Source organism: Centroberyx gerrardi, chromosome 16, assembly GCF_048128805.1.
Source record: "Centroberyx gerrardi isolate f3 chromosome 16, fCenGer3.hap1.cur.20231027, whole genome shotgun sequence".
Lineage (NCBI taxonomy): Eukaryota > Metazoa > Chordata > Actinopteri > Beryciformes > Berycidae > Centroberyx > Centroberyx gerrardi.
The window spans coordinates 17218188-17243781 of NC_136012.1; the positions used below are offsets into that span (position 1 = coordinate 17218188).

The window sequence follows — 25594 nt, forward strand, 5'->3', positions numbered from 1 at the left end:
AATCACCTTTAGTCCTCAGTCTAGACTTCGGCATGACTAGAACTAGCCTGTGGGTTTCAGCCTGTCATCTGGTTCATAGGGGATTAAAAAGTCTCTAATACAGCCAGGGGCCAGCTTTATCTTAAAGGTATTTTTTTAACTGAAAGAGAAAAAAAAAAAAGTATGCCTCATATTCTTTTGGCAGATAAATAAAGATCCAGGCTATGGGTTTCTTGAAGAGATGTTGAACCACGGCATGTTCAAGTAGCAGATGAAATAGATAAAATAGAATAGATAAAATACCAGGACTGACTGTATCAGGGAGGTCTTTGAGGAATCTAAATCCAGTGGACAAGTAGAGAGCTTCGTATGAATTCTCCATAAGACACAACGATGTGATGGTCGCAGAACGGCTCAGCAGAGAGTTTTTGATGCTCAGACTACAAAACTTTATCCATGCGCTCCAGTCTGTCCCTCTGCTTTCATTCAAACATATTGTTGAACACATTGTTGAAACACGGATTGAGATATACATGCTGGAGCTGCTATTCTGACTTGGACTATTCCATGATTTCAGGTATACGATTGCTTGTGCACAGGTTTATTCACAACATTGGCTTCTTCGTCCTTCCCATTGGTATATAGTGGAAAATTGAACCATGGACTTTTAGCATTGTCTTTTGTTGCATTCATGTGCTCATTGGATGCACTTTTCTCTGAGGTGTGAAGTCAGACCCTCGACTTGCTCGCGTTCATGTGCATTTTTGGTCGGAAATAAAAATAAACATGATGCTGATGAAGCATCTGATTTCTGTCTGGCTGGTCATTTCTTTCATAAAAAGCATCTACCGAGCTGATACCAGTGCCTGCGTGAGAATAAGGAGGAAAGGAGACACGTTAAGTCATTTATCAAGTTTGAAGTAAGCAGTTATATGTTGCTGTTCTACTGTATGTTGTCAGCCATGTTGGCTAAGGCAGCTAGATCACAACTTGGCCAATTCATGTGCCATCTAGAAACCAGATTCCTCCGATTTCAGTGTCTGATTTGGGGAGGCGTTCAGGCGGTGCTTCCCTGGTGGGAAAGCTGTATATCTGATAAACCTGACAGCACATGAATGCATAATTTCTGCTGAGGCATCACCTTTAAATGCCTTTAAATTAATTCAGTTGTGTTGAGGATGACAATGCACAAAGAATTGGAAACTTGCCCATGGGACATTAGCTCAGTAAAAACATAATAAAACATACCTGCTTTACAGGATCTGGAGTGATTTAGGCTATTCCACAGTTTTGCCTGTTTAATATCAAATATGATAATGACAACTGCTTTCTAATCAACACACTGACAAGCCGCTCTCAAGTTGCTTTGCTCATTGCACTGAAACTTCACATGAACACACAATGGGCAGGTCAGCATCACGGACCAGCAGATTGTTCATGGATTGTTGGCTTTCTCTGATACTTTAAATTTCCACTGTTGATGGTACTGATGATATTTGGAAAGCCACAACATGATGACATCCCCCTAACACCAGGATGGATGTCAGCACAGGAGGGACAGCAGGGATGTAAATTCTGTACAAATCATCATTCAAAAGGCGACACAGCTGAGCGATCGAGGCCCGGTCCGTGCGTAAATGCCTGATGCACTGAGCGCCTGTTAAGCTCAGCACGTTTAAACGATTTCTTGGCACCCTCCGTGCGCCCTGGTAGTGCCGTCTCCTTTGATGATGCCTTAAAAAGTCAATCGACTTGTGTGCGAGGCGAAGCTGTGTATTAGAGTGCGCAGAGAGAGTGTGTGGGTCGGTGGAATAAGGCGTAAAAGCGCACTCCAAGCATTTCATGATGGATTTAGTGGACTGAGACTGCTGTGATTGTTTTTTTTTAATGCTCAGTTAATTTTAATGATACTGATTATTGCCTATTTGTGTTTCGACCTCTTTAGCGTTCCTAATTTTGCCCCATATAGTTTCATAATATTCAGTGGCCTGATACCTCCGAACATCGCTTGGCCACAGAACTGTTCTTGATTGCTCAGTTGTGGAAAGTCATCAAATTGCTATAAATCCAACGTTGCACAGCCAACTTTTAACGTTTTTTGTGATTCAACCATTTATATCCTATTTGATGTGGTGTTTATTAGAGACCAGATTTCTTGTTTTACATCAAGAAACCAATAGGAGTCATTTTATCTCCTTTGTAAGCCATTTTGCCACGAAATAAGTCAATAGTTGCAATGGTTCCAAAAACCTCACCAAAAAAAAAAGCATTTTCGAGCTTCTATTGACACGTGAAAATGAAAACAAGTCCAGAGCGCACATGTCAAGGTGGTTTGACGAGTCACCTGATGCTTCAGTGTGCACTGAGCCGCTGAAAACCATCAGCACATTTGAAAATGCGGCCATCTGACACTTCCAGTGCACCGCTGCCTGAAGCCTGTCAGTCATGAGCGGTGACACTTAGCTGTCATGAGTTTGACACGTTGAGGTGCCGAGGTTCATTGTCTTTCTATGTTTACATGCATCCCTTCAGCAGTGAATAACTTGAGGGAAGGTTACAACAGATATGCCACGGGAGCAATATGCCTGCAGCTTATGACAGAGGGAAATTGTTTATATCATTTATAGTCCTTAGAAGGAAGGAGGGTGGAAGAAATTGACATATTCAGTCCATAATCACAGTGTGCAAGACTTCATGAAAATGGGGAAATACTAACAGTGCATTCTTTTTTTTTGCTATGCATATAAATGACTTTATTTAATCATTCTCATAATAACTGCAAGGCCAATAATGTCAAGATTTGCATGTACACCTAAGCAGCATAGCCACTGACCAGTAGAGCGGTCTGGAAAAATAAACAGTTTTAAGAGTCCATCATCCATCTAATTTCAGTTTAACTTGTTTCTTTCTTGTTTGTTTATTTTGTTTGATTGATCGAATACAACCCTGATGATTTCTTTGCCCTGTCACATCTCAGTTTCATTAATTTCACCAGTCCACGTGTTGCATCTTTATTTGTCTGTCTCAATTTCATTTTCCCATTTCATTTTTCTTTCTGTTTACGTCTGTCACTCGCTATCTTTCTCTCTCACACAGATGCAGACATTTCTCACACCACCTCTGACAAACATTTCAGAGAAAACAAGCGCTAAAACAGAATGCACAAATACTACTCTCTCAATCTTAGACTGTTTCTATCACTATTTATGAACTAGTACAACTCCCGTCCAAAACTAGAAAGTAGAGAAACATGTCTCTATTCTCTTTTGTCATCAACAGACAAAAGTGCTAATGACTCTGAACTGGTGACTGACTTTGTAGATTATAATGTCTGAGCAATTACATGCAAATAAGCTTCCTCTCATGCTAATGACCCTGGGTTTTGTTACTGAATCCACAAAACTTAGAGTGAATATCAAATACAAGAGCGCTCGTGAACGATTTTCACAAGTTGTCTTGGAGAGAGCAAACTTCTCAAGAAAGCGAGTTCAGAGAAGCATCCTTAAGACGTACAGCTCTTCATTCCCCCAGCTGTTTCAACCGGCTCTGTACTAAACTCCATTTGGAAGTGATGCAGCGTTTTGCAGTGAATCTTGGGTCTTCATATTTGTTCTCATCAACCAAGTCAGCATCTGATGCATCCTCATGAACTTCCACAATCTTTTTATGTCCTCCATCTTCACATTTTCTTGTTTTGGAATCGTACTTCAGCCATTAGTTATTTCGTCAAGGAGGACAGAAGAACACATATCGAGAAAAAACATGAATGTAGATGAAGCAGCCGGAGCCGCAGTGCGCAGGTCCGGTCTCAGACTTTTTTGTCAGGCTCAAGCCAATTTTGAGGTGTTGTTGTTTTGATGGATCTTGTTTGCTTGTGCTCGTGAATGTTGGGCTCATTATTGAAAAGAAATATTATATTACTTATTATTCCTTACTCATTTCAAATTATCACTTCAGTTACTATGTCCTGGGAGCCGTAGTTTCTTACGCTACTCGTTATATTATATTACTTTTAATTTACAATCCCAAAATGGGCAACTACATCATTTCTTACTTTCAAAACTCTGGATAACTGAACTAACTAATAATTACTGTCGCCTGTGCGCTTCTGTGTGAACGACAACCAAAACTGTGTTGATGTTCAATCTTCTTGTCATCCTGTTGCTCAAAGTAGTGAGAATACTTCCACCTTGAGAAAGTTTACTTTTCTCCCATTTGTCATCCAAGCCAGCTTAGTGTGTGCCAGCGTCAACTGAGAAGATGACAACCAATTATAAGGAAAACAAATCTGGGGGAAGAGGGTGGGAAATACTGTAGTTTTTGAATAATTCAATTTAAATCTGGCATTTAGAATGTGTGACAGCAAAATAACTTATTTTTGGATTGGTAACCTTAAAATTATTAATGAAATTGAAATAGTATTTTGTTACATTACTTGTTGCTGGGAAAGGTAGTATTACTGGAAGACATTACCACCCCACACTGACATTCATTGCACAAAATTGACATGTACTACTAAATAATATACAATAATATGCATTAATACAGGCAGCCACGTTGTTAGTATGTCCCACTAACTTCTGTTGTCTTCAAAAAGGCTCAACCCCCTCAGGTCTTGGTCTTGACTCAAAGTAAATTTAGTCATGGTCTTGGATTTGCCTGGTGGTCTTGAAGACGGCGCTTGGCTCCCTGGAGAGACTTGTTCATGCTCACAAATCAAGCCTGAACTGTCCAACATCATATAAATGGAAAAACATGTAAATCATGTTTTAGGCTGGATTTTTCCTTTCCCCCCCCCCCCCCCCCATCACTTCTTTGTCAAAGCCCATTCTCATCTTCAAACTCTGTGTAACTCTCATCCCCCTTTCAACTCTCACTCTATTTCCTTTCAGTTACACCTTTGCTTCTGATTTCTTGTCTTCTGCCTCCTCAAGCCCTTCCTCTCCACCTTTCGCCATCATCCACACAGTGATATACATCCTTCTCTCTCTCTCTCCTCTTTTCATCTCTCTCTCTCCCCCCCCTTTCAGGCTTTTAATGTCAAAGACATTAAAGAGCTTTCCTGGAATGATAAATGTTTTATTAGGTCTCTCTCTTTTTTTTTTGAAGGGTAAATACAAAGAGGAAGTGAAGGAAAAGTTCCTATCTCTCTCTCCCTCTTGACTTCATTTCCATATCTGTCAGTCTACTTTCCCCTCCGCTGTGACCTCTCTCCCCTCATCTCTTTTCAGCTCTCCTCTTTCATCCAATCTCTGCTCTTCACCGCCTTGTCTCAGCGTACCGGAAACCAGCGGCTATGTGCTTCTTTCACAAAGGTGCTATTTCATTGGTCCAGCGGTAATCTCCACTAAAAAAAAGGGTCAAACGATGAAACCCACATTAAAACCATGGAGAACAAGCTGATTCTGTCTTTCCGCAGTTATAATACTGTGCATCGACAACTGTCTTTGTTAGGTGGGCAGGTGTGTTTGATAAAATCTTCCAAGTAGCTCAGACATGCGTAAGAGCAAGAGCGGGGTGTGTGTGGGGGAGGAGGGGTGGTGCTACAACTTAAAAGGGACCCAACTCATCTGCTGTACTGTTGCTGAATCTTATATTTAGCCTCTAGGCTCGTAGATGATTGTATTTCCTGTGCTGTAATAGCTGGCTGTCCTCTGGGACTGTGTGTGTGCTCCCTGTCTCTGGCACCCCTTGGCTGTGCTGCTGATTGCTCCTCCCTCCTCAAAAAATGGGTCACGTTATGTGGGCTGCAGCGCTACACCTAGTTCTACCTGTATCCAGGACACGTAAACTCTTATCGCTAGACAAAACCTACCGATGATTAAGGTGGCAGTTGAGGACGCTATGTGAGAACACTGAAACGGTATATTTTTTTTTTTTGGTGAGGCAGCCAATTTCTCAACTTTTAACCCTTTATTAAAACCGTTACAGCGCTCACGTATTGAGCTGCTGGGCGTTGAAAGCACGCAAAGAGAAATTTCTTTCCAAAACCCTCACTTTTTAATAGGCGCAGACAAAAGCCTGTACTGTCAATGAATGTGAGTGAACAGACCCCCCCTACGCATTTACACACACACACACACACACACACACACACACACACAGAGACACACAGCCTCCGCATGTTTCTCATGTTTTCCGCAAAATCCAATATTTCTCAGCTATGTTCCATTCAATTCCGGAAGGTTGACATATTTCCTTTCCAGCTTCATTTATCCAGTAATTGGCCCGGCCGCGTCCATTAATACTCACACACATCCCGGGAGAGACCACACACTCACAGAGAGGCTCTACAGCATCGATGCTATTTCCCCTCAGTTATCCTATTAGGCTATAGGGACATGTGATTGGTATGCCGGGCTGGGCCACGACTAATGATGCATGGAGCTGTAGCCTCTGGTTAGACGTCATGGACCAGAGGAAACCAGCCAGGCAGTTGTGTGTGGCGCTCCACGCAGCACTAATCGGTCATCCCCCGAAACGTTAAGCACGTCAAACTGGGTAATGGATTGGCCCAATTAACACGGTACTTTGATGGAGAACACACCTGTTTACACATACAACTCCTACACACATCTTTCATTTGCCTCATAGTTGCGTGGGAGACATTCTTATCGGGGCGCATGCAATTTAATTTGGAAGTCCACCCTCCCCGTCTTCAGACAATTAGAGTTTAGCGATTATTCTGAGTAACAGCGGTGACAATAGATTTACTCAAACAAAGGAGCTGAAATAATAGCTCAGTTTTATTCTCACATCCCCCTTCACAGTTTTAACAAGGCTCTCCCTAGCCTCATTTTCCATCCTCACTGATGCTGAAATTCACTGTGGGTGTGTGTGTGTGTGTGTGGATGTGGTGTGTGTGTGTGTGTACGTGCGTGTGGGTATGTTTGTGAGTTTGACCCCAGAGTTCAAGGACAGTCTTGTATGTGCTGCCTCTGGCTGCTCCTGTCTGTACCCAAGTGGTGTTTATTTAAAGAGCTCATCTACCCTACCCACACACACGCACACACACACACATACACACACACACACACACGCACACCCACACAAGCCTAACCTTGTGCTCCGAAACACACCACCCCCAGTTCTGCACAGACAAAAAAACTCTGTCTGGAGTTGCTATCCTCTGGTTTCAATAGAGTACTCCCAACACACACACACACATGTACACACACACACGTGCACATACATACACACACACTATGTCCTGAAGCTCACAGTATGTCCTGCAACCCTGCCTCCCAACCTACTGGATTAATTACTCTCCTCCCTGCCTGTGATCCCCGAGAGCGTCTGAGCCGCGTTAGCCGGCCTCTGCCTCTCGCTGGTGGGCATGGAGATGGCAGCGCTCACCCATTCATCACCGTGACTTTGGGAAGGGAGACACGAGGGACGGGGGGCAGGGGGGGGAGGGGGGAAAGGGAGGGAGAGGGTAGAAGTGAAGGTGAGAGAAAGGTGGTAGGAGACGGGGAGCGGAAAAAGCCAGGTCCCCTCTGACCGTGGCTCTGATTAAAAATTAAAAGTGTTGCCTTTTCATTGGTTCCAGAGGTTCAAATTGTAACGTATGGATTGCTGAGGCGATTCCCTCGGAGGAGAGGGGAGAGGGGGGAGGGGAAGGGTGGGGGCGGGGGCGGGTGGGGTGGGGTGGATGCTGATGAGGACCACTGGGGCCATGGGAGGAGGAGGATGAAGAGGGGGAGGAAAAGAAAGGAAGGCATATATAAGACACATCTTCACCTGGAGATAAATAACCTAATGTAGCAGAGCGCTGGGACTCTCCCCATTGTTTCGCCAAAACAACGTCACACTCATTTTTTATTTCACCAGAGATGTCTTTTTCAGAGTAGATGGATGAAAAGGTGGTGGTGTGGTGTGTGTGTGTGTGTGTGTGTGTGTGGGGGGGGGGGGGGGGGGGGACATGACACCACTTGGGGTTAGAGCAACTCTAATTAATGGAGAAGAAAGGGAAAGTAAAGACAGATAGAGGAGAGAAAGACAAAATATGCGGCGTGTGTGTGTGTGTGTGTGTGTGTGTGTCTGGGTGTGTGTGTGTCTGGGTGTGTGTCAGCCTTTGATCAGCCCAGGAACTTGTCAGAGTGTTTGTGAGTGTTTGCGAGCCCTATTTGTGCCTCTGTGCGTCTCATTTCTGTTCCGGTGACTGAGGCGCACGCCATGCAAACTGGCATCAACCTTAACAAGGGAGAGAGGGGAGGAAAGCCAAACAAGGGAGTCCTGTTCTGCTGGCAGGGTGAGAAAGATGAGAGAGATGAGGCAATGAGGAGATGGGGGAGGAGATGGGGGATGAGGGGGGAGGGAGGGGGGGTGGTAGGGGGTGAGGTGTGTCTCAGCCATTCAGGCAGCGTAGGCGGTGTCTTTCATCTCCTCTCTCGCACAAACAACAAAGAGGCTGCAAGAGTTTTTTTCACACACACACCCCCCCTCTCTCTCCATCATTTACAATACCCTTTCTTAACTCTTACCTATTTATAGCACCACAGGTTGAGAAGTGCCATACACCTTGCAGTATCATTTAATTAGGCACTTGTTTACCAATAAACTGCATCTGATGTAACTGTCTCTTGTGCTATTTAGGGTGAGCGGAAGTGCAGAGAGTTTCTACACTTTTCTGCTGTTGGAGGAAAGAGGCACAGGTGAGAGTGAGTGTGTCATTAGGGTTTTCAACTGGGCGTCTCCCATCATAGATGTTTCATTGAATTAGGACCAGGCTCGGCCGTTTGGGCCTTGAGATAATTCATTCAGCAGTTCAGAAACTGACACTACCAGTCAAAAGTTTGTATTTGCATTTTTCTGTATTTTTACTATTTTCCACATTTTACAATAATAGTAAAGACATCAAAACTATGAAATAACACAAATGGAATCATGCAGTGACCAAAAAAGTGTTAAACAAATCAAAATTCTATCTTATTTTTTAGATGCTTTAAAGTAGCCACCCTTTGCCTTGATGGAAAAGCAAAGGCTTTGGATAGAAATTCATACATAGGCATCAACTTCACTATTTATATTTGTCTAAAAAACAAATTTAAAGCATTTAAGCATAAGCCTTTAGATAAAAATGGCTTTAAGATAATGAAAAACAGTAAATTCAATCAGGTGTGTCCAAACTTTTGACTGGTAGTGTAGCAAACAATAGACATAATCATGTCAACTATGTGTCTACCCACTTCTGCTGTAGTCGTAAGATGGATTTCCATACTTTGGACCCAACTAATGTCAGAAACTGCCTCTTTGGCCTGATGTAACACCTGAGCTTCCTGAATGCAATGTCTGTGGATGTGGCAACAAATCCATGACACCAATCGTCCGCAGGGTGTACACAGGCTTCAAAACCTCGCTGTTCAGCCTCGGCTGCCAGTTCGGTTTAACTAAACTTCCCCCTTTCTTCTTCGGTTCTCTTTTCATGCCTTATTTACCATGTCTTCCCATGGCAATGTGAGCTCCATAAAGTATAAACACACACTGAGTTTCGGACCACAGTTCCACTTTAGGTCTTAGGCTGGTGCTGAGCGCCTTGGGGCGGCTGTGAGTTGCTGGCCTGTTTGCTTGCATTTCCCAATCCCTAGCCTCACCTAGCTCCTCTTAGTTGTGCAATAATATCTATTTTTTCTGATTTCTTTCCTCATGAATACCTCCATCACCTTGGTGAATTTTAAGGGGAGATTATGCACCTGGCCATGATAACAATTTCCAGGCGCTGCGATGATGTGGTTGTGAGACATATTTGTATGTGGAAATAGGCTCTAACCAGGTTTTGATGTTTGGTTCGCTAAAGCAGTGGTTCTCAACCTGAAGGTTGGGAGATAATTTATGGGAACTTATGGGAAAAACATATTTCTACTATACAAATTTATTATCATGTCTACTTTTTTCAGATTTTCTCAAATTTTTGCTTTTTTCTTGTGAAATGCTGAATAGTTTTCAGCCTCTGGATCTCCTCTGAAATAACTTTTAAGGGAAAATCATTCTTTGGTTGAACTGTTCACCGCTCTGCATATGCAGCCTGGAGTAGGCAACGCTCTGGGGTCCTGAGGTAAAAAAGAGAACTGCTGCTCTAAAGAAATTGAATGCTACACATAGCGGTACAAAGCCAAATGCATTTTTTACGTGTGGAAATGCAACATGGGGATCTCTCCTCTGTTGTTTTGCTGATTGAATTTGGTGCCAATCATGCTTGTGTTTTCTAAATACCCTGAGAAGCCTGGCATTGCTGCTTCTTGCACCGAGGTAAATTAGCTTTTTTGTTTCTAAATAGTTTGTCCACCTCTGCACTATCACGCTAAAGAAAATCTCTCCTTCCAGATTGACGTGGCATATGGGCTGAAATTGATTTATTTCTAAAGACTTCCTCCTCATCTTTGCCACGATCTAAGATTAATTGTTTCACCCTTTTGTTTCATAAACTTCCATAACCCCAAAATCTCAAGACATCTGGTGCTTGTATACCCAAGGTGGCGGACTGGGGGCGTTGTTAAAGTCATTTACTGGGGCATGTGTCCCAGTAATATTTTACTGTGCCCCAGTAAAATGATAATGGAAAATGAATACTTTGTTGCATTGTGTCCGACATGCCAAGAGAAGCGTGGCTAATTTGGTGGTGATAACTTGTAAACGGCTGCGTTTAATGCTTTAGTGCTTTACTGCTGCCTTTGTTTTGAGCTGCTTCATTCAGCTTTCAGCCGGTCCGCAACGATGGCTTTGTCTGTGTAAACTATTCTAATTATATGGCTGCACATGACTCAAAGCAAGTTACAAAAGTTGTACTGATTTTGATGCCATCTGATCAATTTGCCACAATTTCAGTCACAAAAACATTATTTCCCTTGGTAGACCGGACATAAGGAGATTCCTTACGGGCGAGAAGGAGGTAATACCAGAAGCTGGACAGCAGTCAGGGATAATGAGAGAGGTAACATTAAGATTAATGTTGTAACCAACTAGCTATTTATGTCAGTTAGCCAACTAGCAACTAGCTAACATCAAAGAGCAATGTCTGCTTGTCAGTTAGTTAGCTAACTGACATTCACTTCAAATATTTCCTCAAGTTTGTTACATCATGCAGGTCTCAATAAGTGTGGAAATTGAAAAGCATAAATGTTACTAAATGTAGGGGAAAACCCTGTTGTGTGTTTTATGTCGGCTAGTTTTAGACCCCAATGTCATTTCACATTGGGATGATTTTGTTGTGTAGAAACATATTTAGGGTTAGCATATATAGCAGCCTAGTTGACAGTCTTGCACTGTACTGTCAGTACACATATCTGATATTATAGTATCATCATAGTATCACTGACCACCAACTAAAATCTTCAAATCTAGTCAAAGAAATGAAGGTTTGGAAATATTATGAACTTTTGAAATGGAAACATACGGTGACCTCGTCTCTTGAAAAGTTATAAAGTTTAAAGAGTTATAAAAGTTATACCTGACAATTCCAGTTATGTTTTGCTGTTTCAATAACAATGTGTGATTTCTTCATACTGAGCTGCCTGTGTGAGGTGGCTCAATGGGACTGAAAAACACTTGTGCATGTGTGTTTGAAGTTAATTTTGGTCCTTTTTAACTTATTTCGGCTTTTTGTTTGTCACTGACAAAAGGCTGTAATCTTCAGTTGAGTGAAGTCATTGAGTTTTTATTTTCCGGTATTTTGTCTTTTTGTGATTTGTCCTGCTTTGTCCTGATTTGTGTATAGCATCCATTTTGGTAAGCTTACTTTGCCAATGTTCATTGTTCCTGGATAGATGTAGATTTGTTTTTTGCAAACATTTTTAACAAACAAAGATGAACAGTATCGAACCATTTTGTTTCTGATTTACAGTTCCCTTTACAATTATTGGCACCCTTGATAAATATGCTTTCACTGCTGAACACCATTAAGCCCTGGCATTTTTCACCTGTTTCCATTTCTGTTGGCTAACATCCATTTGTTGTGAATGAAGCCCTGCCTTCCTTTGTTTCTCCCTGTCTGTGTTTCTTTTCTAGGTGAATTTTCCAGCTCCTACTTTGTTGCTGCCTCTTTTGTCCATGGTGAAGAATGATTTAGCAAATTTTAAAGGAACCTTGTAAAATGCTGTTTTAGCTCATTCTTTTTTTGTTGTTGTTTCTTCCTAAGATCCTCTGCTCTCCTCAATGTTATAAACGATTCCTCAAGTTGACTTGTAGTACACTGATTCCTTCTTTCTCATCTTCTGAAGCCTTTTTGAGCTGTTTTCTACCTGCACTAGTGGATCAACTTGTTGCTGTTGACTTGACCTCTTTGTTTCTGAGACAGCCTGCTCTCCGTTCATAGACTCCATAACTTTTTGCTCCGTAGGTTTAGTCAGATAATATTCCCATTTTTTTTTAATTTCTCTTAGTCGTTCTGTTTAGCCTGTTTCGCACTGTTTTCCAATCAGTGTTAATCAATTCCTACTCCCTGGTTTCAGTAGCCCTTTGCCATTTCAATCCTGGTTTTTGCCCGCTGATCCCTTCCTCCTCGGCTGCCTGATCCTCAGCGACAGATATCCTGTGAGCTGCGGTTTGCTACCTGTTGCTGAACTTCACCCAAAGAAGTGCTGATCAATGCCGAGTCCCTGAACTCTTTCCACCAAACATCTTTTGTGGTATTTTAAGACCCTTGAAGGTTGTAACTTTCTGCCAGCCACAAAAGCGCACCTGGAGCTTCTCTCCTTTCCACTGCTGTTTTACCTTCTGCTGGTAAAATGCTTTCCGTTTTCATGCTCATGCTGTTGCCATTATCCGTTGTCTGCCCCCGAGTCGTCTTCCGCCCTTGACTCAAGTGATAATAATCCTCCTGAAAGCGACTTGTTAATTTGAATTCCTTTATTTTTTATATGCTTTATACGTTTATTTTTAAGGCATCTCTGGTTTATTACACACTACACACATGCCACAAATGTTATAAGTCGCATTTGAACCCACATCGCCGTGAGTGTGTGATAAACACTCTGGCTTACACTGTGCTCTGTAGCTTTTAATGAAACTGTCAGTGATGTCCTTCAACCTGCAGGAGTTCAAGCAGTCAGTTACCAGCACAATACACACACACACACACACACACACACACACACACCTTCACATACCTTCTGACAAAGGATAAGAATAAGTGATCTTGATGTACCACAACATAGTGGATACGTGGCAGTAACTCAAAATATATCTACATCTCACATATTGTGGAGGGGGAAGATGTATGATCATATAAGAAAAGGCCGTAAAAGCCAGTCTAGCTCACAAATCATTATTAAATGTTCTGCCAAAGCAGCAAGACATCAGCATTTCTAATGCTCTATTAAATTATACTGTATTAATGAAGAAGTAAGCCTGAATTTGTCCCATCACAGGCTCATGCGTTTTAATTTTAACCTCACGTCTGATATTGTGAGGTCAGCATACTGAAACACCATTACAAAGCACTGGAGCTTTTTAGCTGCGGGTCAGATACAGAAGATAAAAAGCTGACATGATAGTTTAGCTTCTTTTTTATGCATTTAGTCATTGGTGTAAAGACGGGATACTCTGCAACTTCATATTCCCAATTAGGCACTAGCCATCCATCTATCCCTCCTGCACCCTCACTGTTTCACTCCCTCTTTTTCTCCCTCTCTCTCTCTCCATCCCTCTAACACTCCTTGTTTCTCTCTCTCACACTGTGCACCCATCTGTTTCAAGAACTTCAAAAACACTCTGTATCCCCTCGCCTCTCTCCTTTAAAAGTTCACTTCAGTTCACTCCAGTTCATTGCTCTTTTATGTGTCTTATAAGCCCATCTTCAAAAAGGAAAGAACTCCTCTTTCATTACTATTTCAGCACTTTATTAAATGGCAATGCAAATATTTCATCTATAACATTTGTTTCTGTTTGAAAGCGAGCTATGCTGAATTAGGCCACTGCATGGGCGTGATGTGTGCAAGCAGGAGCGTGATAGATAGATTGAGGGTGAATGAGTGGGAGTGTATTCATCATAAACCACAGGATCTACTTAGAGATGCATATTGGATTATTAGAGCTTGGATGCTTGATTTGGAGTGGAGCACTCAAGCTGTGTTTGTCATAACCTCTCTCATCTCTGGCTTGTGTCTCCTGCTCCAACCTCTTCACTTTAGATGGGCTGCGGGCTTTTTATCCTCGTCCTCAAATCACAACCCTGGAGAGCAACAAGAGCTGTGTGTGTGTGTGTGTGTGTGTGTGTGTGTGTGTATCTCTGTGTGTGTACGTACGAGTGCGTGCGTGCATCTCTGCGTCTATCTGCGTCTGTGTGTGTCTGTCTGTGTGCTGGAAATGAATCCATTATTGGAATAGTCTTTCACTCAAGTATCAGCTTTCTGAGTAGTAAGATTCCTCCGAGTCCGAATATGTATTTTGTCTGTGAGACAAGCGTTTGATTGGGGTGTCAGGTCTCTCTCGCCCGTGGCTGAGTTTTGGCGAGAGGTGTACTATGTGTCTCTCAGCGCTGGCACTGGTTGACTCCAGCTGCCTTTGATTGCAGCTTCAAAGCCTGCCTCTCTGAATGTTTCTCTCCACACGCTCTGGCACTCTCCGCTGCCCCCACCCCCTCTTTCCCGCCCCAGAGCCCTCCGCTGTGTTATTCCAGTTCACTCTTGCCCCTGACGTCCTCTCCTACCTCACCGCGTCCTCTACACCGTGCCCTCTAACGGCGCCTGTCTGCTGCACTGAGACAGAGTGGAGCTCAACTTTGACCTTAGCAGGGACCACAGCACCGGAGATCAATGGAGTCAATGGCGAAAAGGCAGAAATATGGGAGCAGAGGAAGCAGCCCGGCATATTCTGTATCAGCTGGGAACAGCAGTATTGGTCTGTGTGTCCAGCGTTTCATGTAGGATATTTTGTAGATATGGGATGGTGGGAGTCATTTTGGTTCGGAGATCCAGGTTTGCGCCTGGCTTCATTTCAGGATCAGTTCCATTAGGTGATGTGTTTTAAGAATTGCTCTCATTTGGATATTTAGATCATGATATATGGAAAATTGTGCTGTAATTCAGTTATTTTGTTTAGTAATGAGACAAGATGATGAATTTTCATTGTTCTTTCTTTTTTTTCTAGCTGTGCAGGCAATTTTCCAGCGGCTGGTGGGGGGCGCAGCTAAATGAATGAAAAGGAAATACTGTGTGTGTGTGTGTGTGTGTGTGTGTGTGTGTGTGTGTGTGTGTACGTGTGTATGTGTGTGGGTACCAAGGTGAGGCTCTAGTCCTCACACCTGACTCACACCTTGCACTCTCACTGTGGCTTGCCAAATGTTCGCCCACACTGTCACCACCTGGCTACTAGTGTGCGCTGTGTGTTTGCATTGTGCGTGTGTGTGTGTGAGTGTGTGTATGTGCATGTGTGTGTGATTTGGTGCTCTGTAACAGATGGAGTAACCCAATACATGTCTCATTTCTGCCCCGCTGTCCATTGGCCCTCGTGGTCGGCTGGTGATGCTATCTGGGCCTTACCAGCATCCTGTCTGCTTTGTTCCTGGAAGCAGCCCACCCCACCCTGCCTCCCCACCCCCGTCCCGTAAGCCCCTGGCACCCAGACTCCAACAGACAACGGGTCCTGGAAAAAGGAGCTCCTCAGGTGGAGCAGCTCTCAGGTTACCTGGGACAGGTCGCTCTGATGCGGGTGAATGAAATGTGTTGGGAAGAACAACATATTGTTTACAGTCGATGGCATGGATGAACAGATATTGATTGCTTTTGTTGTAGTCAGGGTCATAAATTAAAGGAAAAACTGATAGGAATGTGTGTGTGTGTGTGTGTGTGTGTGTGTGTGTGTACAGCCTGTGCATATGCCTACGTTTGCCCCTACAGTATTCTGGCATGTGGCGTTGTGAATGGTTCCAGTCCGCTCTCCTCCCAGTTCTCTATCTGTGTCCTGGACAGGTTCTGTTTTGTCACCGGGACCAGGTGGCAGTGGCTCCTCCATCCGTCTCTGTGGCGGCTAGAGGTGACACTCCATCAGGCAAATGGATTAGTCTCATTGGCTGGGTAATTTATTGATGTTTCCCTCTCCTGGGGATAATGAGTGTATGGCCCGCTGATTGATGACGCAGCACAGTGCATGTCTGCCTTCCCAGCGTGTCAACCGCAGTCAGTGGGATCGTCTTCTATGTTATGGATGCCACAGACTTGACTTATGTAACAGCCAGACTGATAGCCTTGTGGAGATCAAGCATGTTCATATGACAGCCATTCATAGTTTATGTGAAAAGCTTGTTTTATGTCATTGTTGGAGTCACTCAGATCTTTTGGATGTCAGAAATAAGTGATACTGCTCTGCTTTGTGGCACAGATTTGATGTGTTTTACACTTTGGATAACCTGAAATCTGTTGCAGCCTTGGCTATTAATGTGGCGGCTATGGCTGATGCAGCATTTGATTACAGTTTAATTGACGTCTCTGATTAATGACATGATAAGTGCAGAAAGTGGATATGCCACCCATTATGATAAAGCATTCCTTTGCAATATAACACTGCTGACTTACGGTATCCTCAATGACAGGGTGACAGAGTACCTGTTGAATATTGGACTTAATTCAGGGGATCCAATATCCATATTTTAATGTCCAAGCAAGTTGAGAGCCACCAAATCCTTGGAGTAAACATTAGCTGGCTGCCAAAGAAAGGGGATTGAGAGAAAAGCGAGGAGAGGCACAGAGACTTTTTCCTCTGCCTTGTATTGCTGATCTGCCTGTGGAAAGCCTCCAGTCTCAGAGGAGGAAGATTTTTCCAATAGCCAGATGGACCCAGCTCCATCTAAGAGACTGCTCCTGACAAAATAAATGCTACTGCTAATTTTAAGTGCGACCCAATATGTTTATGTGGGTTCCTGCTCTGTTAATGTGTGCTCTTGACCTCCTACGGTCATATCCAGAATGTCATAGGTCCTTGACATACAGCCCCTCTCCCCTCCATTAGAGGACACCTGATCCTGCTCAGGCTCTCGCTGATGAAAGGGAGCGAGCAACACACTCAGGAAATGGGCCCGCAATGGTTCTTACAGCGAGCTTCATGACCCCGGCTACTTAGAGCCATTGTATTGTATTTATGAAGAGCCCTCTAGTCTTTCTCTTTTTACCATTACAAAGTGGCTCTCCTCTAGTGGTGTAAGAGATACTACAGGTACCATTTGAGTTACCGGGTCTGATGTAAGAGGCTTTCACAGAAACCGAGAAAGGAGTAGGAAAATGGCTTTGAGGTGGCTATGTATTCTTCTTTCACTGCCTTCAATTTGTGATTTCAGTATGACCAATTATATGCTACTTCCACTTGTATATTACCATGCATATATTACTTTTGTGCGAGCATACTTTATGTGTATGAGTGTGTGGGTGTGTGTGTGTGTTCCTTCCTCCCAGCCTGTCTCCTTGCCCTGGCTGGCATTCTGCACATCTGTCTGCTCATTGATCACAGAGGGAAGTGCTTCGCAGGCACAGCAGGACAGCCGTACCCTGAAAATCTAAACAGATGTGCACTGCACCCCTGCATCCTCATTCACTCCCCCAAACATCCTCACACACTGCACCCAAACATGCTCATACACTCCCCCAAACATCCTCATACACTCCCCAAAACATCCTCATACACTGCACGCAAACATCCTCATACACTGCACCTAAACATCCTCATACACTGCACCTAAACATCCTCATACACTGCACCTAAACATCCTCATACACTGCACCCAAACATCCTCATACACTGCACCCAAACATCATCATACACTGCACCCAAACATCCTCATACACTGCACCCAAACATCATCATACACTGCACCCAAACATCCTCATACACTGCACGCAAACATCCTCATACACTGCACCTAAACATCCTCATACACTGCACCCAAACATCATCATACACTGCACCCAAACATGCTCATACACTGCACCCAAACATGCTCATACACTGCACCCAAAACATCCTCATACACTGCACCCAAACATCCTCATACACTGCACCCAAACATCCTCATACACTGCACCCAAACATCCTCATACACTGCACCTAAACATCCTCATACACTGCACCTAAACATCCTCATACACTGCACCTAAACATCCTCATACACTGCACCCAAACATCCTCATACACTGCACCCAAACATGCTCATACACTGCACCCAAAACATCCTCATACACTGCACCCAAACATCCTCATACACTGCACCCAAACATCCTCATACACTGCACCCAAACATGCTCATACACTGCACCCAAACATCCTCATACACTGCACCCAAACATGCTCATACACTGCACCCAAACATACTCATACACTGCACCCAAAACATCCTCATACACTGCACCCAAACATACTCATACACTGCACCCAAACATCCTCATACACTGCACCCAAACATACTCATACACTCCCCCAAACATCCTCATACTCTGCACCCAAACATCATCATACACTGCACCCAAACATCCTCATACACTCCCCCAAACATCCTCATTCACTGCACCCAAACATCCCCATACACTGCACCCAAACATTATTTATCCAGGGAATGATTTTGCTGAGCACGCATGCTGTTTTTCAGCATCGCCCTGCTTCATATTCATAGTTCGACACATTCAGACCTGGGAGTAGAGACACAGTCTTCTTCTGTTGGCTACTGATGTAGTTTGGGGTTAAATGCCTTGTGCAAGTGCACCTCCAAAAGTAGTTATTTAGGGCAGGGAGAGTGTCACTCATTCATTTTCCTAGCCCAAACATCCTCATATTGTCATATACTCAAAATTGCACATACACATTTTCACACACTGTCAGAAAACAAGGAAAAGAGTTGTGCCTTTTGTCACAAAGCCCCAGTGACCTTGTTTCCTGACAAAAAAAACACACGCACGCACACACACGCACAACATCACAGATACGTTCAGGTGCTTGAAGCAACACAAAAGAGTGAGTTGTCACATTGTTTCTCAGTGCTATCCCAGGTCCCAATGCTCTCTGCCAAGGCTGATGAGCCTCATTTGACCTCAGAGAGGCATGAAGAGAAATAAATTAAACTATCCAAGCAAGAAGAAATGAATAGGAGAGATGAAATGGCTGGCTGTTGTACCACGAAAACCAATAACTTCTCAAATGTCCCCTAAACCAGCAGTTCCCCCCCAATGGAGAAAGCAGTTGTGGCTATCACTCTCAACAAAGTGATGTAGTGGACTAGCCACAGTATAAATGGGATTTTGGTATCCCCGGCTATTCTCCTGTCCAAAGCTTCATTTCACTGACTCTCAGCTCCCCTGCTAAGTTCAGTAATGGAGCCTTAAATCCCCTCTGTTGTTGGGTCCTCGCTCACTTTGCTACTGGGTCGATGATAGAGCTCTTGCTTCTTTGCCACCTTGTTGATAAGACTTCACTTAGTGCCTTGAAACGCCACTGATTATTTCTCCTCCTCACATCGGCTGTGCGTCCCTCCCTCCTGCCTGCTCTGTATGCCTTTCTCCCCCCCAGACTTCCTCATGGCCATGCTTCTCCAGTTTGGCTTATATATTGAGATTAATACCCTCCTTTTAAGTGACTTAAGACTCTGTGTGCTCTTTTCTAGTGTGCTCTTTTGTAGTACTGAAAGGTCAAACCCCAAATCTTGGCTCTCATCTGATGCCGAAGCTTTGCTCTCTTTATTTTACAAGTCATCATTTCGGGCGGTTAACAGAGGTGTGTGAGTGTGTGTGTATGTGAGTGTGTGTCTGATGCATGTGTGTGCACACCCATTAGAGAAAACAACAGGGAAAGTGAGATGGAGAAACAGAGACTGTGCGTGGGAAGGTTTCTCTGACTGTGATCGTTAGAATGGGATGGGTGTTTGGGGGAATTTGCATCTGTTTACGTGTTTGATGTTTTGGAGATAAGTGCTCTGCCTTTTTTTGACAGCTTGGCGCGGTTGTGGTGATTGTTGAGGCGCATCATCACGCTCTAAATACAACAGATTTCAAATCCAAGATGGTCTAACTTTCTCCTTGTCTCCCTCTTTCTTCTCTCTCTCTCTCTTTCTCTCTCTCTCTCCGTCTCTCTCTGTTTCTCTCAGAGGCCTTTGACCTGGTGCTGCGTCACGGCCGTAACTCCACCCTGTCGATGCTGAAGTCAGAGTTCCCAGGTCTCGGGGGCGGGGCCCAGGGCTCAGTGGGCCAGCTGTTCCTGGACGTGTCGCTCTACATCCTGGGCTCAGACTCCTCGGTGGACCACATGGTGGCAGCCTTCTACGGCCGCCTCTTCCCTCTGGCCTACCGCCGCCTGCTGGGTGGCGGAGCATCCTCCGTGTCTGAGGAGTGTTTGAGAGGGGCCTGGAAGGACTCGGGGGCATTTGGCCCTTATCCCAAACTGATAATGACACGGCTGTCTCGCTCCCTCCTGGCCACGCGAGTCTTCCTGCAGGCGCTGAACCTGGGCATCGAGGTTGTCAACACCACCGACCACCTGCGGCCCGGACGGGACTGCAGCCGCGCCCTGCTGAGGCTGTGGTACTGCCCGCACTGCCAGGGGCTGCTGGAGCCACCGGCCTGCAGAGGCTTCTGTCAAGCAGTGATGCACGGCTGCCTGGGGGGAGCGGCGGAGGTGCAGCCCCACTGGAGGAGTTACGTGGACGGACTGGGGAAGCTGGCCGGCGCCATGAGGGGAGAGCAGGACATGGAGGCCGTTGTTCTCAGGCTGCCTTTACTGATCAAACTGGCTCTCAAACACGCCGTGAACGCACGCAGCCGCCTCAACACCCTGGTGAGTCCAACACACAAACACATACACACACACACACTTACTGACTCATTTGCTCACTCAGTGACTATCCCACTCACATGCACACAAAAACACACTGGACAAATGAAGGAATTAGAGAGAGTGATGAAGTACAGCCGCAGTGATCAAAAATTGGCAACACAGAAAGACTTGATGACTGTGACTCACTACATGCTGTCACTATCTGACAAGGGGGGTAGAAGCAGGAAGACTCTTCATTGACTGAAGCACTGCAGGGTAAGAGATGCTTAAGTGTGAAGACAAAATTGAAATTGAAATAAGGAATCACACACACACACACACACACACACACACACACATACAGATCACCCCTATCAAGCAGGGGACAGAGGTTATTAGCTACAAAATGTTGATTATTTGTATTTCAGTGCAATATGGCAATGTTATTTTCCCACATTCAAGCCAAGAAAGCACTTAGAACTGAATTGAATAGAGACAAAGAGAAAGCATAAGAGGGGAAGGGAGGGTGAGAGAAGAGAGAGGGAGAGTAGTGTGAAATACATGGCTGCTCTTACAAGCATGTATTTCTCAGGCAGTCAGACAGATGCTCCCAGCATGTCTGACTGAAACTCGTCCTGCTCAGCAGTGGCGACCCGTTATGTGTGGTTTAACCTGCGATAAAACAGTCGAGTTGGTTCCTAGCCCACATGTGAAGTCAGGGAGAAGTGCTCATGAAATATGAAGGTCTTCTCTGCCGAGGTTATAGCGCTGGATGGTGGTGGGGGTTTTTTTTCTTCTTTTTGCTGCTGTATATCCGCTGAACTTTTCACTCTAACACCCAGAATCCCTGTGGTGACCAGGTTTCCACTCTCAGAACCCATCATTTATTAACACAGAGGTTGACCTCACTTACTCTGCACTGCGAGGGCGTGGCTGGATGCAAGGATCGCTGACTTAGGGGAAATATCCCCCCCCCCCCCCCCCCCCCCCTCTCTCTCTCTCTCTCTCTCTCTCTCTTTCTCTCTCTCTCTCTCTCTCTCTGTGTGCAAAAGGACTGAGATCCTTATCCATGAATTAAATCCTTTGTGGGTTTATTTAACACTGCATTGCCAGTAGTCACAGATGACTTTACTCTGTGTTTATGGGTCTGTGTCGAGTTCCAGTATATAGGATTAAAGCCTGCTATGGCAGTTTATTGTTAAGCTCAGTGGCAAGGTCGTGTGTGTGTGTGTGTCTCACTGTGTGTGTGTGTGTGTCTGTGTCAACTGGAGTGAATGTAATCTTGCAGAGATGCTCCCTCCTCAGCGCTGTCATTGAGGGGACAGAGGCATCATTTCCCTAATGGCTAATTCTATCCCATCGAGGCGTAATGAGAGATCAACCAAAATTAGACAACAACTTTCTGATTGCTTCACCTCACATAACCATTTTAGTATTCGTCTAAATGATCTTGCTTCAATGTGACTTTCTACAAGAGCAGGGACTAGAGAAGAAAGCTATCTATTAGTAATATTTCAATATTTTCTACTTAGAAAGAAATGTAATCCCACACACTGTCTACACTTGCATCATACTTTATTGTGACATTTGGGTCATATAGGTCCTATGACCAAAACATTGCTATAAAGTATGATATGGGATTATATTTCTTTCTCAGTATCTGCGTTTTCGTTTTTTGTCCTACACACCTGTCACTTAAAGACCCCATGAAATGGCAACTTTACTTCCTTGATTTGCTGCATTTCCAGTTGAAACAGGATGTTGGGGGCGGGACATAATGCAGTGCAGGATCATTCAAAAGTCTAAACCAATGGAAAATGAGTCAGGGAGAGAAAGGCAGTTTTATTTGATGGGAGGGGTGCAGGAGGGGCGGGTTGTTCAAAAATCTGATGGTTTAGAAATCTATATTTATGCCTACTAGTGCAGCATGAGGTCACCATGAAAGATACTTTGTTTTCCAGAAAGTAAAAGTAATGGGAGTTAATTTCATGGGGACTTTAAAGACTTTTAGGTGTGCAAAAATGATTTTTCTTACTATACTGTAAAATAATGGGCCTACGAAGGCATGTGGCTTTTTTGAAGGCTTTGTGTGATTGTAAGTGCTCAGGTTGTTTCTCCCTTACCTCCCTGTCCTGTGTAAGTGCAGGACCTTGTTAGCGAGGGTGACAGACAGATTGACTCTCTCCCAGTAAAACAGTCCTTGAGGTGTGAGAGAGACGTCCCTCCTCGCCTCTCTGCGGGCTCGAAACATGTACTCTGCCAGCTAGACGACCACTCATCGTCCAGCATGCCCGTTCCCCGGCATGTTAACATTCATTTCCTCCGCCCGGCGTAACCCCGGTGTGAATCAACCGATGTTCCCGCAGCTCGCAGAGACGGAGAGGGCGGCCAAGAGCCTGCGGTTTCAATCCATTCCCCTGTCAACTTCCCGCTCCCTCTCCTGGAGTGTGATGTCATCCACCTCCTCTCTCCTCCTCCTCCTCCTCTTCTACATCTCATCTTCAACGTCCCTCTCTCTCTCTTTTTTCCCCCCTTCTTTATATATTTTTTTTTCTCTCTCTCTCGTTCATACATACTGCTGTGAGAGAAGATGCATGATTTATGAAGCTCTATTTTTACCGGTTACTGAGGAGAAGTGAGGGAGAAACGGCGACAAAGAGATGGAGAGAGTGAGAGAGAGAGAGAGAGAGAGGGAGAGAGAGAGAGGGAGGAATGGAGGAGGCGTGGAGATAGTTTGAAGAGAGAGCCCAAGGGGAAGCAGGACAGGAGAGTGTGGTGGAGACATCCATCAACCTCCGACCCCTCGGCTGAAAATGAAGATGGGAAGTAGGTTGAGACAGAAATATGATGGATCTGACCAAATATGGAAGATATAGAGGGGAGTGGATGAGTTGTAACAGACTGTGCACCATTACACACTTTGACACAGTTTGGAAGTCGTAATTCTACTATCATGTATCAATTATTTGTGTGCCTGTAAGATCTTTTTGTCGATAACACAGATTTCACACTTTTTATCAGCCCTCTCTCTGTTCTGTTCCCTTTGCACACAAAAATAGCTCGAGCAGATCAAATCACATCCAAATTGTTTCTTTCCCCGATGAAACACGAACACTAATTAAATCTCTGTTGCATTTTTATTACTTATTAATCCATGCAAACATGTAGACACAAAATAAATGCGACTTTCACTTTTTAAGCTATAAAAGCCATTCGAGCTTTCAAACATAATTCTGCAAATAATTCTCGTAAATGCTGAAACAAACTTACCTACATATGTAATTATTTATTGATCAGCTAAAATGTAAAGAATATTTAAAAGCTCTAAAAAGGCTATTTTAATTTAAAAATAAATAAATAAATCATTCCAGATTAAAAACACACAGACTGGCATGTTTATTAAAAATAGTGATTGTGATATTAAAACAACTTAGATCCAACCAGCATGCCTCTTAAATATGTAAAATTTGTCATTGCTACTGTAAACCCAGAAATGAATTTGCTCAAGTTAATTGCGTCTTAATGACTTTGATTATTAATTGTATGCTGTATGATTTGTAGTTACAGTTACAGCTATAAAACATTTGTCAAATGTGAAATATCATTGCAATGCAAACAAATCGTCCCTTATATAATCACAAGGCATGATATTTTCCTTTTTCCAGCATAAATTAAAGAGTGCATTATGTGCCTACTTCTTCAGAACATCCTGTGTCTCATTTGCATCTGAATGCTTTCTATAAATTGACAAGGACATCATGTTTTTACAGCTTTTCACAACTCTGAATGGTTTAGGGATTGCAGAACTGATCAAAATACATGAAATTCATATTTCCCACAATCCTCCCCACAATCAACTAATGTCTTTACGTTGATTTTAAATTGCACTCTGATCAGTGCAGCTTACTTATCTATTTTAGTGAAATTAACATTTTTAATTCACTTCAGTATTCACTTGCATGTTTTAATAAAGACAACTTTTGGATTTACCATGCAATGCAGCTTTTGTTAGATCCAAACAAGGTTAATCTGCAATCTGCTCAGACTAAATGATCCAAGCTTGCTGTAAAACATTGACAAAATGTCTTTTCAAAATGATTTGTCGTCGTAGCTCATTAATCTGAACCCCAGATTTCTGAACTGCCGAGCTTATTAAACAATCTTATTGAGCTAAATTGATGTGAAAAGAGATTAGAGTCTAAACTTTAACTGAGGCTGTACAGAATATTTCAGTTACTGGGTGTGAATACATGTTTAATTTTTTTAACCAGCTTTGATCAATAATTTCAATATATTTCACTGCTCCAAATAATTCACAATGAACAGGATTCTCCTACATAGCATTTCCACCTTTTGGACAAAACAAGTTTATGCGTGTGGTTTATATACCTTTGTTATTAACTTACATTTTATTCTTAGCTAACTTGATCTAAACTCTGCAATCTTGATTCAAATGTCAAAATGTTCAGGCATATTAAAACTACAATTTAAGACATTTTGACACCTTTTTACCATTATGTGGCCCAGGAAATGGCCACCAATCAGATATAAACACACAATTCTCAACCTAGACACTCTGTATGAATTTGAAAATACAGCCATGAAAGCAGACTGGCAGTATTTTTTACTTTTGAGACATAGTGAGACTTTTTTCCCTTCATTTTCACTTCACTGGGAGAAATTTGAAAGGGAAACTGCTTCAACTGAAATTGGATGCTTATAATGTCTGCGTTTCACCAGAAGTCAATTCTTATGCTGGTGACAACAGAGCGGGGGGAGGAGGAGGAGGAGGAGGAGGAGGAGGAGGAGGAGGAGGAGGGCTGAGTGCAGTGTGCTGCTGACTCAGTCTCTCCCAAGAGCTGCAACTCCCCTGGAACACAAACATTACTCACCA

General features: G+C 43.6%; 1 protein-coding gene across 1 annotated transcript in view; it reads left to right on the top strand.

Annotated features, from left to right (window-relative positions):
- gpc3 (glypican 3) overlaps positions 1–25594 on the top strand; it is an 86832-nt gene that overhangs the window by 30777 nt on the left and 30461 nt on the right. The window contains exon 3 of the mRNA XM_071923935.2: positions 20036–20721. Coding sequence (XP_071780036.1) covers positions 20036–20721 — 686 coding nt within the window. The remainder of the gene's footprint in view (positions 1–20035; positions 20722–25594) is intronic.